Below are 14,776 nucleotides of genomic sequence, written 5' to 3' on the forward strand. Positions count from 1 at the left end.
TCGATATTGGTGACAAACCCGGCTTCTCAGGTAGATTTGCCCGATTCCTTCTTTCCAGGCAACTTAAAGTTGAGAAGAAATATGAAGCTTGGTTCCGATTTGCTGGGAAGCCCATAAGATTTTCCCTCCGAGAGTTTGCTATCGTCACCGGTCTTCCATGTGGCGAGTTTCCCAAAAAACAGAGGCTGAAGAAGAAGAAAAAGATTAACGACAAACCCTACTGGCCTGAGCTCTTCGGAAGTGTCGAAGAGCTGCGTGTGTCGAAGGCGGTTAAGATGCTGCGAAAAAAAACCGTCACCGACAAAGATATCCGGATAAAATTGGCCTGTCTGGCAATTGTATCATCTGTTTTGTTATCTACTAATCTGAAAATGAAGATGTTGAAGGAACACGTATGACCATCTCAAAATGTAAACTAAATAATTCAACTAAAACTATAACCGGTTGCAGGTTTTTTGGCTACTAGATAAGCTTTTCTGCCATGAGGGCAAATCAGTCATTCCACCGCCGTCGAGGTACAAGTTCGCCAATTATTAAAAATAAAGCTCACTTCTGCAATTTAGAATCTCCCTATGTATATTGAGCAAAATGGGCCTATTTTTTAATGCATAAAAATTGTTTTTTCCTCAAAATTGCAGAACTGGTGAAAATTCACATCTAGTGGGTCTGTCAGTTGTCTCTGTTTATATGTCACATCCTAAAATACTTTTTTTTTATTTGTTTCATAGTATCACATAACTGATACATTTGGCACAGGTTGGTGAATTCATTTTACTTAAGCCTAAGGTTTAGTCGTTACCTGTCGTCCATATGTTTAGGCCTGGGCATTCGGAGTCCCAATCGAGTTTCGGTTTTGTCCAATCGGATCTTGGTTTTTCGGGTTTATCAAAATCAGCCCCATTCAGATTATACAAAATTCGGTTTGGGACCGGTTCGGGTTTTATCGGGTTCGGATCGGGGTTAGTAAATTTTCAAAGAACCGGTACAACCCGGTGTACTTTCGGGTTTTGGGTTCCAACTGGTTCTTCGATTTTAAAATACTTAATTTATACCTATTTTGTAACCAAAACATAAGTAAAATCGGTTCTTCGGGTTTAAAGTACTTGATTTGTACCTATTTTGTAACCAAAACATAAGTAAAATCGATTCAGAAATAAGAAAAAAACAACAAACATGATTATTCAAAGTCAAACGAAAGGTATACGTTGTTATTGATTGAAAGAAAACCAATAAATGAAATCATAAAACGAAAAATTAAGTTCTCATGAAATGAAAAAATTTATTCAATGAAAATAAAACCAAAATCTAAAAATTTCAAGCCTCAACCGCCACTTTCAACCATCAACCTTCATGTAGTAGATAGTTATTGTAGATGTTTAGTAATATCTTACTGTATTTTGGCTACATAGGAATTGAGATCATGTTTGGTACAAGTTCTTTTTTGGCATTTTGAATGTTTCGTGTTCTATCGGATATCCATTTAATTTCGGGTTCGGTTCGGATAATACCCATAACCCGAAATACCATAAAACAAGATCCATTCGGTATTTATGTCGGGTTCGGATCGGTTTGGATTCATTTTTATCGGATCGGATTCGGTTCGGATTTTTGGGTTCGATTTATTTGCCCAGCCCTACATATGTTTATAACATTTAATGCACAACTAATACTCCAAATATGAGTGGACTTTACCGAGCCACTCACCGACAAGTCTTTGGTTTTTCATTAATTAATAATTGTTACTTGATGTCAAAAAGAAATAATTGTTACTCTCAAAATAATTTTTTTCCAAAGATAGCAAAGGTTATTCCTCTTACTGTGTCAACAAGAGAATGTTTATTGGGAGATTCTTAAGTTGGAGTGCTTAGCGAAATATAAGAAATCGTCTCTTAGCTTTAATAAAAAAAAGTTAAAAATTGGTTTTTAAATAAGAGCCAATTCTTAACTTTTTTGATTAAAAATTAAAAAATGGTTTTTATATTTCGCTAAAAACCTAACCTAAGAACCTTCTAATAAATATGCTCTTACGTTCTAACAGAAAATCCAGACGATTTTTTTTTTTTTGCTAAAAAAATCCAAACGAATTCAGAAAAAGTAAATGATCAGCATCCTAAGATTATGGTTATCGTTATTATCGTGTCTTTTTAAGAGTAGTAATTCTAGGTGCGGTTTCCATAATCCTAAAATTATGATTAGTTCTTCTTTTCTTTTTTTGTCATTCATCTATTTTTGAATCAATTAAATTAGGTGTAGAAATAGCAAGACATCTTTGAACATGAATACACATGATTAAAGAAGATTTTTGAGAAGATGCTAGAGAAAATAGACGAATTAATTTGATGTGCATATGATTTATACAAAGCTGGCTTCCTAATTGGTTGTAAGCAATATTCTTTCGATCTCTAGCTTAAAGCCTTAAACATGTATTTGAGGGCTGTGCATTTGGTTTACAAAGTTGCGCTACCAATCTGATGTGCATATAGTTTTACCTACATCTTTCCTATTTTGAAACAAAATTATTCATACTAATATTCACATAAATCGAAGAAAATAGACGAATGGTAGATCTTAGCGCTTCGTAGGCAATAAGCAACATGGTCAGGTGGTAGTTGGTACCACTCGTTGGCGTGCAGACAACACATCGTTTTTTCTTTCAATAACCAAAATATTTTTACACATGTATCTATACTTTTTTTCCTAAAACCCTTAATTTATAGGGGTACTTGGACTGTAAATCATCTATATTAAATCAAGAATGATTCAGAGCATTTTATAGTTAAAAAATAACATAAATGTAAAAGAGAAAGAGGCTTCATTTGAAAACTTCTAAAATACTCATTAGAATTTCAAATGCTATATATTTATATTTTTTTAACAACAATAAAAACTAAACTATGGTGTATGACTTATCGGCTTAGATAGCCAAGCTGGAAGCGTAGCATCGACATAGAATATAGCATAAAGGGAATTCCTTGCACAGATCGTGCAAACTTACCCACCAGTGAATTGTGAGTTCTTATATGTCATATTTTGAAGATGAAAAAAAGTCTTGCTGCGTCAGAACTCTTCCAAATGTATAGCAAAAACTAGATATTTATATTTTATTTAGTAACTAGGTGATTTTCATGTGCTCATGCACGGATATAAATATTATATACTACAATAATTTATTAATATTTTATTTTTTAGTTATTCTATTATTTATATTGTAATCAATATGAATGGTTTTAAATAACATTATGTTATTTTAATTAGACATATAATTTTGGATATGTAATATCTCGACTATTTGGTTTTTATTTGGATATATTAGATAACATTTAATTTTCTGATTCGAGTATAATATTTTTGTTGTACAACTTAAAATTTTGATTAATTTTGTTATTTTGATGTAGTTTGTTTCTTGTCTTAGATTTGTAAACATATTTTAGTAAAATTATGTATAATTTATTATATGTTATTTTGAGAATTAAATAGTAAAAGTAAACTAAATTGTTGACGATTCAAAGTTACATAAATAAATATAACAATGACAGTCCTTTGAAACCTTATGCATATATATATAAGTTAGAAAAATACTTAATTGTAATAGTTGGTTAATATATTTATAATATTATTTAAAAATTCCATATTTATTTTTAATATGTTGAACCGTTCTATAATTTATATGTATAAAAATAGTACTATAAATAGAAATATATTATTTTTAATTTAATATTTGAATTTGTATAAAAAATTGAATTGGTCTAGTTACTCATTTTGTTGGGTTGTGCTACATATATTTTGTCAAATTAAAGTATAACTATTTATATTCATTGTATTAGTTTGGTTGTTCATCTTAGATGAGTAAATATATTTTGATTTTATAGTAATTTAGTATATGTTAATTTGGAAAAAATAAAATTATAAAAATAAAGTGATATAAAATGAAACTTAAATAAGAAAAGAAAGATTAAATTAATTTTATTCATTAAAGATATCTTAATTTATGTTATTTAAATTATTTTGTAATAATTTGAGAAATAGATTGGTTTAAATAAAATGCTTAATACTTTTAAAATATATATTATGTTGTTTAAGCTTATCTTTTAAAAAGGAAGATTATTTCTTTAGTTTAAAATCATGATTATTTTGTGAACTTTCCTTATTATGAATTACACATATATATAAAAGATATTTTCGTTTTTAAATTTATAAATTTTCTTTATTATATTGGTTATTTTATAAAATAAAGAAAAAGTAAACCTAAATAAAAAAGAAAAAAATAGAATAAATATTTGATAATGATAATTATATATATTTGATTCATTAAGGATATCATCGTAATCTACCACCGTGAAAGTTAACGTTAGCGTGATACGACACATAAGAAACTGATTTTTCAAATAATATTATAGAGATTCTATTTCAAATTAAAATTTAATTATATATAAATTTATTTTAAGATATTCATACTTTTATTTGACCAAAAAAGATATTCATACTTTTATTTGAGATATTTTTGAGCGTCTTATCAATAAAAGGTTAAAAGTACTCTTCTAGATTGAAATTTCAAAATTATAGATGGAATATACTTATACGATAGCATGGGAAGGAGAGAAGAGACAATAAATACCATAGAATGCGTAGAGAGGACGTGCAAAAAGCAGAGAGTTGAAGATAACAGAAAGAAAAGAAGAATCTCTCTCACAGAGAACTTAAGAACCCTAATAATTTATAGCATCAAAATGGTACATTCGAAGAAATTCCGAGGTGTCCGCCAGCGTCAGTGGGGTTCTTGGGTCTCTGAGATTCGTCATCCTCTCTTGTCGGTTCTCTCTCTTCTTCACTATTTAACACGCATAGTCATATATATATATATATATATATATATATATATATATATATATGTATAAACTGTTTTTCAGCATATGTATCCAATTAACCATCATCGATCATGCTTTCAAAGATTGATGCAACTCTTACGGACATGTGTTTTCAATTAAATCGTTTTCCTCATTTTCGTCCAATTAGAGAGACCACATTCATCGACGGCTTGTTCTTTTTTTTGTTCATCAATTTTTTTAACTGTTTTTAATTTATTTTTCGGATTCTTTGGGCCACCTATCACATTTTTTTTATTTACGTGCATTGTTTTAGTTTTTTTTATTCATCGGTTCTTTCGTTCTTTTCATTTCAAAATCAATTTTGTATTCAGTTTTTTTACCAAATAGTTTTAGTAGCTTTATACATCGTTTCTCTTCCTTTATTTGTACAATGTCTTTTTGTTTTGTATCATTTTATAGTTTCTTTTCTTCTTTTGAAATATATAAAATTTATATAACATTATCAAATATAAAAAATAAATATAGATATAATATATATAATTTTTTATTAAAAATATATTAATTAATTAATTATTTTCTGTCCCCATTCAAAGCCACTGATCAACGTATATAGTTCATATGATGTGTATTTTTTAGTATATAGTTTTTAATACTCTAGTTTAGTTATTAATGCCTAGTGTTTGTGTGGTCAGTAAGAGAAGGGTGTGGCTAGGAACATTCAACACGGCGGAGGAAGCGGCTAAAGCCTACGACCAAGCAGCGGTTATAATGAATGGCCATAACGCGAAGACCAACTTTCCCGTCATCAAATCCAACGACTCAGATTCTTCAGACATCAACTCTCTCTCAAGGTCGCCTAAATGGTTATCAGAACACCTCAACGCTAAGCTAAGGAAAAACTGTAAAGACCAGACACCATATCTGACATGTCTCCGCCTCGATAACGACAGCTCACACATCGGCGTCTGGCAGAAACGCGCCGGGTCAAAAACAACTCAAAACTGGGTCAAGCTTGTTGAACTTAGCGACGGCGTTAACGCACGGGCCGGTGATGTTGGGATTAATAAGATGAAGAAAAAAATCGACGACGTTGAGGAAGAAGATCAGGTGGCAATGCAGATGATCGAGGAGCTTCTCAACTGGACTTGTCCTGCTTCTGCATCCATTTCAGGTCTTCACTAGATATATTATTATAAAGTTAGTTATAATTAATTTATGGAGCTTTGAAAAAATACGGAGCTTTAGTCAAATACATTTCGAATATATATATGATAATCTATAGGCCATATAAGCGCACATATACGTAAATACCTTTTCAAATGTATACAACTGATGCCAAAAAAAATGTATACAACTTTGTCTGCATGTATTATGTATACTACGTTATAAATAGTATTCTACTTTTTTTTTTAAATAGTATTCTACTTGATTACAAAGAGTTTATTATCTCTGTTGTATTCGTCGACATGATATAATTACATAGAGCAGACCGACAAGACATGGTACAATTGTAAGGAAGCTAATTAATTCGTTGATTAAAGAAGAGTCAAAAGTAAATGTGAAAGAGACTAGTCACTCTTTCTAAATCCATCTGCAAATTAGATTCATGTGATTCGAGTGTTTAGTCTTACCTCGACCAAGAAAGCGTTTACCATTTAACATGGTTACTACTATAGTGTCTATCGGTCAAATTCTCCTCTCGTTTATATTTGACTTGTCATAATATGTTTTCGACTATCTATATCGTATCAATGCTTCCCTTTATCCCTTATATAGGGCTCTGTTGAACTGAGTCTCTGCCAACTTTATGTCCACGGATCTACTCTTTTTCCTTGTTATGTATTTCACAGTGTAATATTCTTTTTTGTGTACGATATAAAATTTCAGTTGACCAAAAAAAGAAGCAAGCACCGTGGAAAAAAATAAAGGGTTTTAATTAGGAGAGTAATTGTAAAAGTAGGTGTACAATTAATCGCTAACCCTTCTCAAAAAGTGTATGTTATGATAATTAAACTTTTAAAAGTGTTACATTGTGCAAATATCCCATAATTACTATATCATTTATAGATGAGAATATAGATATTGTTTTCTTATAATATGAATATTGTTTAATCGGTAATTAGAAGAAATTTATAAGTTGGTCCGTTACGTGGGGAGTCTTTGTGTTTGGTAAACACTCGAAACGTATTTTCAGGATCTCACACCAAAAAAATCACCAACTCACTCGCTCAACCACCGTCTTCGCCGTAGAACCACCGCCTCCGCCGATAGAATCTGTATTAATAAATTTTAGCCAATGGGGAAAGGCGGATCACTGAGCGAAGGCGTGATTAAAAACATCATCCTCTCGTACACTTACGTGGCGATATGGATCTTCCTCAGCTTCACCGTGATCGTCTACAACAAATACATCCTCGACAAGAAGATGTACAACTGGCCATTCCCCATCTCCCTAACCATGATCCACATGTCCTTCTGCTCAACCCTAGCTTTCCTCCTCATCAAGGTCTTCAACTTCGTCGAGCCTGTCTCAATGTCACGCGACACTTACCTCAGATCAGTCGTTCCTATCGGCGCGTTGTACTCACTCTCCCTCTGGCTCTCCAACTCGGCCTACATCTACCTTTCCGTCTCCTTCATCCAGATGCTCAAGGCCTTGATGCCTGTCGCTGTTTACTCCATCGGTGTCTTGTTTAAGAAGGAAGGTTTTAAGCCGGAGACAATGGTTAACATGTTGTCTATCTCCTTCGGCGTCGCGATAGCTGCTTACGGTGAAGCTAGGTTTGATGTGTGGGGTGTGATTCTCCAGCTAGGTGCGGTTGCGTTCGAAGCGACGCGTTTGGTAATGATTCAGATATTACTTGCGTCTAAAGGAATCACGTTGAACCCTATCACTTCTCTTTATTACGTTGCACCTTGTTGTTTGGCTTTCTTGTCTGTTCCTTGGATTGTTGTGGAGTTTCCTGTCCTGAGAGACACCTCTAGCTTCCATTTCGACTACCTCGTGTTCGGGACCAACTCGTTCTGTGCGTTTGCTTTGAATCTTGCTGTTTTTCTTTTGGTGGGGAAGACATCTGCCTTGACCATGAATGTTGCTGGTGTGGTTAAGGACTGGCTCTTGATCGCCTTCTCATGGTCGGTGATTAAGGACACTGTGACTCCTATTAATCTTTTTGGTTACGGGATTGCGTTCTTGGGCGTTGCTTATTACAATCACGCTAAGTTAAGAGCATTGAAGGCTAAAGAGGCTCAGAAGAGTGCTCAGCAGAGTGATGAAGAGAGTGGTCGGCTTTTGGAAGAGAAGGAAGGTGGGAGGAAGAACGAGCCAGATAATTAGTAAGGTGAAAAAATTGGTTTGGTTTTGAATTTTTTTCCTGCTTAAATTGCATTTTTGTTGGAATAAGAGCTTAAAGGGTTTATAGTAGATGTTAGACAAAGTTTGGTTTATGATAGTCAGACTTAAGAATGACAAATTGCCTTGATGGAGAATCTGAGTTTAGGTTATGATCTATTTGTCTAACTTACTGATTTGGCTACCTATGGATTGTAGATTGCTTGGATCATATATATCTTCACACTAAGTAATAACCTGCACTGCACATGATAATTAAAAAAAAAAATTAATTATTTTGTAATCTATTATATTAAAACAGAAGTCACAACTTCTCTTCATGTGTAATTTTTTTTAAATGGACCTTCCTAGAAAATTATATTTCATTTAATTCTAATTAACATTATGACATCATTAAAATATCGCATCTTAAATAATTGACATATGTAACAACTCACCTATAAAATTGTCTTATTTTTTAATTATAAAAATATGTTGAGAAAAAAATCTACAAAATCTTATTAGATATTTTAAATATTATTATAAAATAATCATTGATTAATTTCGTGATTAGTACTATAATATTATTATAAATTAATGTTAGTTAAGATTTTATTATAAAAAAAAAATTGTATACTATTTTCTTAAAATTTCTAACTATAATCTATATCTATTATATTAAAACAGAAGTCACAACTTTTCTTTATGTGTGATTTTTTTTAAATGGACCTTCCTAGAAAATTATATTTCATTTAATTCTAATTAACATTATGACATCATTAAGATATCACATCTTAAATAATTGACATATGTAACAACTCGCCTATAAAATTGTCTTATTTTTTAATTATAAAAATATGTTGAGAAAAAAATCTACAAAATCTTATTAGATATTTTAAATATTATTATAAAATAATCATTGATTAATTTCGTGATTAGTACTCTAATATTATTATAAATTAATGTTAGTTAAGATTTTATTATAAAAAAAAATTGTATACTATTTTCTTAAAATTTCTAACTATAATCTATATTATCTATTGAAATAGAAGTAGTGAATTCTTTCATGTATTGTTTCATAATTTGGACCATCCTTTAATTTTTTATTAAATATATTTTATTAAGACTAATAATATATAGAATATTTGAACTACGTTAATCACAAAATCTTTTGATATCTTTTCATTTTAAATATCTATTATATTAAAACAGAAGTTACAACTTTAATTCATGTGTGATTTTTTTTAAATGGACATTCCTAGAAAATTATATTTCATTTAATTCTAATTAACATTATGACATCATTAAGATATCACATCTTAAATAATTGACATATGTAACAACTCACCTATAAAATTGTCTTATTTTTTAATTATAAAAATATGTTGAGAAAAAAATCTACAAAATCTTATTAGATATTTTAAATATTATTATAAAATAATCATTGATTAATTTCGTGATTAGTACTCTAATATTATTATAAATTAATGTTAGTTAAGATTTTATTATAAAAAAAAATTGTATACTATTTTCTTAAAATTTCTAACTATAATCTATATTATCTATTAAAATAGAAGTAATGAATTCTTTCATGTATTGTTTTATAATTTGGACCATCCTTTAATTTTCTTATTAAATATATTTTATTAAGACTAATAATATATAGAATCTTTGAACTACTTAATCACAAAATCTTTTGATATCTTTTCATTTTAAATATAAATATATATTTTAAATATTCTAACAAGTCTGTTTAAAAGATTTTAACAAGATATTAATTTTCAAAAATTATATGTAAATATTTTCATTAATTTCAAAATTAGTTATGAAATAATATTATACATTTATATATTTTATAATATTAAAAATATAAATTCTATAATTTTATCAATTATATAATCATAATCAATCATTTTATGAGAAATTATTGATTATTATATTGTGCTAAATATGATTAAATTATATTAAATTGTTAAATTTATATATTTTATTTTGTAAGTATTTATATTCGAAATGTAATATGTAGGTAACACGTGTTAATATTAGAAAACTATATAATACACGTATATAAATTAACATGTATTTCATCAAAGTTAATAATACAAATCATTTATGCATGATATCTTTTTATTTTAAATATAAATATAAATAAATATATACATATATGTATAATTTTTTTAACAAATCTTTTGAAAATATTATAACGTTATCTTAATTTTTTAAAATTTTATGTAAATATTTCATCTAATTTCGTAATTAGCAATGAACTATTATTATGCATTAATATATAAATATTTAGTTATCATTTACAAAATAAAAAATTACCCTTTTATCATTTTATAATAATAATAGTTCATATTAAATGAGATTATTATATTGAACTAAATATGATAACATTATATTAAATTGATAAATTTGTAAAAACAGTTTTTATAAATATAAAATATTTATGCTATAAATATAATACGATGATATAACGACTTAACATGCAAAAACTATATAATACATGTATAAAAATTGACATATCTTAGACTTTTGTATATATAATAATATATTATCTGAAATAATTAAATGTAAAAATATTGCTAACAGAAACTTAGTTTTGAAGGTCGATGGATCAAAACTGAATATAAATTAATACAAAAATAATATTTAATATGATTTTTAATGTATATATTAATTTGTTAAATAAATATATATATCATAAATGATGTAAAAAAATATTTATGTATATAAAATAAAAATAAACACCCGCACAGTTGTGCGGGTCAAAATCTAGTGTTTGTTTTAAAACCATACTATAACTTATAAAAGATGATTTCTTGTGAAATATTTAAATTAGACCAAAGCTATGAAATGCGAAAGCTGCTTCCAAAAATGAGTAAATATGTTTGCAATCAACTGATGCTGATTAATGTGTTAACAAGAGGTGAGGGAGTGGTGACTGGTGGTTGACGCAAGTGTTAAATCTCAGGTTTCTTTCTTGTTTTTCGTGGTTTCACAAATATTACAAAATCTGTGCACCACCTAACCATATTCATAAAATTGAAATCCCCCAAACCTAATAAACGGTTTGAAACACTGTTAAGTATATTAGTACAAACTTTTATGGAATATAAAAACTGAAGACAAAAATGTAACAAACTAAATAAAATGTTATAAAATCTAACAAACGCTATAAAATTGAGGTGACACAAAGAAAGGGAATGAAACATTCAAAAGGCAAAATATTATATATAAAACATTAGAAAGAAATATATTTGTGAAAGTTTCAATGAGAAGGGAAGAATTTGTTGAGGCAGCAAGGTAGACCATAAAACTCATCGTTTCGGACATCGAGATTGTATAATCTGAACTTTTCCCACCATTTCAGCCCACAATCTTTCTTGGCTTCATCGTTCTCACGAGACAATGTGCAATCAAGCACTATTGCTATCATTCCCGCAACCGTTGTGTGTGACATAAATATCACTCTTATCACATCTTCAAACTGGTTTGTATTCACATAACCCAAGAAACAACCCATATTATTAAAAGAATGTGTTATAAATTTTGTCTCAAAAGTATGCAAGAAGATGTACTGACCCAACTGGAGTGATGATCAGACCGCCAACCTCCATTGTAGTATTCTCTAAAGTATTGAGGAATTGAAATAGCCATGAAAAAGGAAAATCCTAAGATGAATTTGGTGTTGAAGCTGTTAAGGTTGCAAAACTGTAGAAAGCTAAGCCCCGCAGAAGCTACATTGCATTAGAAATTATTTTATTTTTCAGTGAAAGCGACAAAGCATATATACTGTACGAAAATGTAAGTGTGATGTCATGAAGAGACTTACACACAAAACACAAGACGATGCAGTAAACGGACGCCATGATTGGTAATGGTATGGACGCGAAAAAGGCTCCAAACTTTCCTGCATTTTGATCAAAATAAATAAGAACTAAACCGAAAAAATATTCACCAAATTCATTTGTACAATGGAAAAGTTTTAACAAAAAAAAAACAACAAAATACCAAAAATGGAGAAAAAGAGCATGAAGGTAGCTGATATTTGTATCACTCTTCGACTCCCAATTTTAGTCATTGCCAAAAGTCCAACATTTTCTCTGAACATTAGCGTTAACCATATCATAAGCCTTTACTAGAATTTATACATAAAATTTATAGTTATTGATAGGTAAATACTTGATAATTAAAATTTTAGTTTAGAGGTAAGAGGTTCCTTACGTTGATGTTGTGATCCCTGAGACGCCTCCAAGCATGCCGTTCAGTAACACTCCAACTCCCTACAAGATAATCATTCAAGTATTTATAAGATGATGAAAGTTATATTTAATAAACGAATAAAATGAAAAAAATGACTAATTAAGTTATTCTTAGACTAACCAGCCAGCCAGTACCACGGCTAATAACTGATGGTGGGATCGGAGTTGCACTTCCATATCTTGCAGATGCGTAGAACAAACCCGTCGACTGCAATAACATACAACACTTGCACTCTTCATAACCATATATAGTTATTTTTCCTTGATTTTTAATATTCATTAATCATTATGATTCCAGATTATCAGTTCCATAACAAAAGAATAACCTCAAAGAGAGTGACGAAAGAAGCAGCCATCATGGCGAAAGAATCAGTGAAGTGGAAGGTTGGGCTTCCCCATTGGAAAGGATATGGTAAGTATATCCTATTGTAATTCAGATAAAGATAATAGAATTAAAAAAAACTGAATATATTGATAGTGAAACAACAATAAGAAAACATTCAAATAGAAGAACTGACCAAGGAGTGTTGGAGATGAGACCATTACGATCTGTACGGCAACTAATTTGAGTAGTTTGAGGCTTGTGGTTATATACACCACTTGATGTGAGTAGCAGAGCTAACAACCAAGCCAATGGAATGCATATCATTATCCCATAACGATCGCATCTTGATCCGTCCCAAATTCCCCCTTGCTTCATCTTCAGACAGCGCGGTAAGTACTAAAACCCACAGAAAAAAAATGGCGTTTATTAATGTTTCTAGGTTATCATATGTAATCATGTGTACTGATTTAAAACAAAAAGAAATTGCTAGAGCTTTACCTGCGTGACTAAAACCAGTAAGATCAACCCGGGAAGTCCCACTTCAACGCACCTCGCCAACTACAAAACAAAAGATTTTTACAACACATATTATAATAGTATAATATAAAATATTCAACAATATTCAATAAGTATATATAAACATACCAAAGGGAAGCCAATTTGGTAGAGTCCAAGACCGGCAAACGTTGCCAAAGGAGCAATCGAGAGTGGGCTTAGAAATCTAATGATCACACAATTAAAAATATACTTTCATTTAGTTGGTGAGTCCAAATTCTGGTAAAGCAAAATAAGATTAATAGTTTTACCTGGCGATATTTCTCCATACGCCGAAGAAACATACAAGAACTTGGAAACAGCCGGCGACAATCAGAGCCCCTTGTATACTTCTCATTGTTCTCACAAATCTCTGTTTAATTATGTGATCAAACCGTTTTTTATGAGTGAGGTTTGGTTTGTAAGAATAAATGATGAAACCAAGACTAAGACTTACTTCAAAAGGATCAATGTAGTGAGTGAAGCGGCTTGAGGAAATAATGGAAGTGATAGGTATGATATAGGCATAAGAAGCAGCAGCTATTACAGGCAATCGAGTTCCAAAGAAAGAATGTAACAATGTTGTTAATCCAGACACAAATAGCATTGTTTGTATAACTCTAGCTTTCTCTGCCTGAGAAATGCAAAATATATTGGAAAAAGGTTAAACATAGATCAAAATAAAGCGCATAAAAGAAATTAAAGTTAGATCAAAACTTACATCACCACCTCCCATGATTGGAACTAAGAGACTTGGAATAAGAACCGTGATGCCGAGACTCAGCAGATAATGTTGGAAACCTAGCACTACCGCTTCAACTGCAACACGATAATAAAATATTATTTACACACAACATAAACAAACTAATTTAATAAAATAGTTCTTTGTTTTTTAAAACATACGCCAAGGAGGAGGACTGTTGACACAATACTGAATGCCGGGGAGTTGTTCTTTCACCGGGTGGGGTTGTAACTCCACCGTCCTATTGCAACCTCCACTGTTGTTTGTGTTTCCGCCACCACCGTTGCGGTTTCCGCCACCACCGTTGTTGTTGCCTCCACCAGCGTTGTTGTTGCCCCCACCACCGTTGTTGTTGTTGCCGCCACCAGCGTTATTGTTGCCGCCACCATTTGCCATGGACGTTGTTACTTTTTTTTGGTAAAATGGACGTTGTTACTTTTTTGTTTCCTTTGAGAGGATCTAGCAAGTCGAAGGGTTGAGTAATTTGAAAAAGATGGAGAAGGTGTAGTGAAAGGAGAAGAAGTAACAAAAAGGAAGTATGAGTTAAAACTCTTAGCCTTTCCCCAACTATTATTTGTAAGCAAAAATAAATTATATAATTTAAATTGATTTAATGAGTATATTTTTCAATTAATGTGGTAATAAAAGTTTTAACAATGTCAGTTTTGATACATGGAATTTGAAATAAACAAATCCTGTTGATATTTAGTTATTTATTATGACTTAAATATAAGTTTTGAAATGTTTGACTAT

At 30.4% G+C, this 14,776-nt stretch overlaps 3 protein-coding genes across 3 annotated transcripts; 2 read left to right on the forward strand and 1 right to left on the reverse strand.

The window, feature by feature from the left end:
• Nucleotides 1-889: 889 nt before the first annotated feature.
• Nucleotides 890-6,221, forward strand: LOC103874400 (ethylene-responsive transcription factor SHINE 3). The gene is made up of 2 exons (XM_009152820.2): nucleotides 890-4,807; nucleotides 5,519-6,221. The coding sequence occupies exons 1-2, from the start codon at nucleotides 4,587-4,589 to the stop codon at nucleotides 6,006-6,008; spliced, it is 711 nt and encodes a 236-aa protein (XP_009151068.1). The 5' UTR covers nucleotides 890-4,586; the 3' UTR covers nucleotides 6,009-6,221.
• Nucleotides 6,222-6,480: 259 nt separating this feature from the next.
• On the forward strand, nucleotides 6,481-12,736 carry LOC103874401 (probable sugar phosphate/phosphate translocator At5g25400). The gene has a single exon (XM_033274036.1). It carries the CDS (start codon nucleotides 7,123-7,125, stop codon nucleotides 8,161-8,163), a length of 1,041 nt encoding a protein of 346 aa, XP_033129927.1. The 5' UTR covers nucleotides 6,481-7,122; the 3' UTR covers nucleotides 8,164-12,736.
• Nucleotides 10,148-14,740, reverse strand: LOC103874402 (putative nucleobase-ascorbate transporter 10). The gene is made up of 14 exons (XM_033274037.1): nucleotides 14,185-14,740; nucleotides 14,003-14,100; nucleotides 13,739-13,915; nucleotides 13,554-13,654; nucleotides 13,393-13,468; nucleotides 13,246-13,305; nucleotides 12,941-13,143; nucleotides 12,749-12,845; nucleotides 12,544-12,630; nucleotides 12,385-12,443; nucleotides 12,172-12,263; nucleotides 11,993-12,070; nucleotides 11,743-11,897; nucleotides 10,148-11,647 (listed from the first exon to the last, which is right to left on the reverse strand). The coding sequence occupies exons 1-14, from the start codon at nucleotides 14,417-14,419 to the stop codon at nucleotides 11,429-11,431; spliced, it is 1,737 nt and encodes a 578-aa protein (XP_033129928.1). The 5' UTR covers nucleotides 14,420-14,740; the 3' UTR covers nucleotides 10,148-11,428.
• Nucleotides 14,741-14,776: the final 36 nt, after the last annotated feature.

This window comes from Brassica rapa, chromosome A06 (genome assembly GCF_000309985.2).
Source record: "Brassica rapa cultivar Chiifu-401-42 chromosome A06, CAAS_Brap_v3.01, whole genome shotgun sequence".
NCBI lineage: Eukaryota > Viridiplantae > Streptophyta > Magnoliopsida > Brassicales > Brassicaceae > Brassica > Brassica rapa.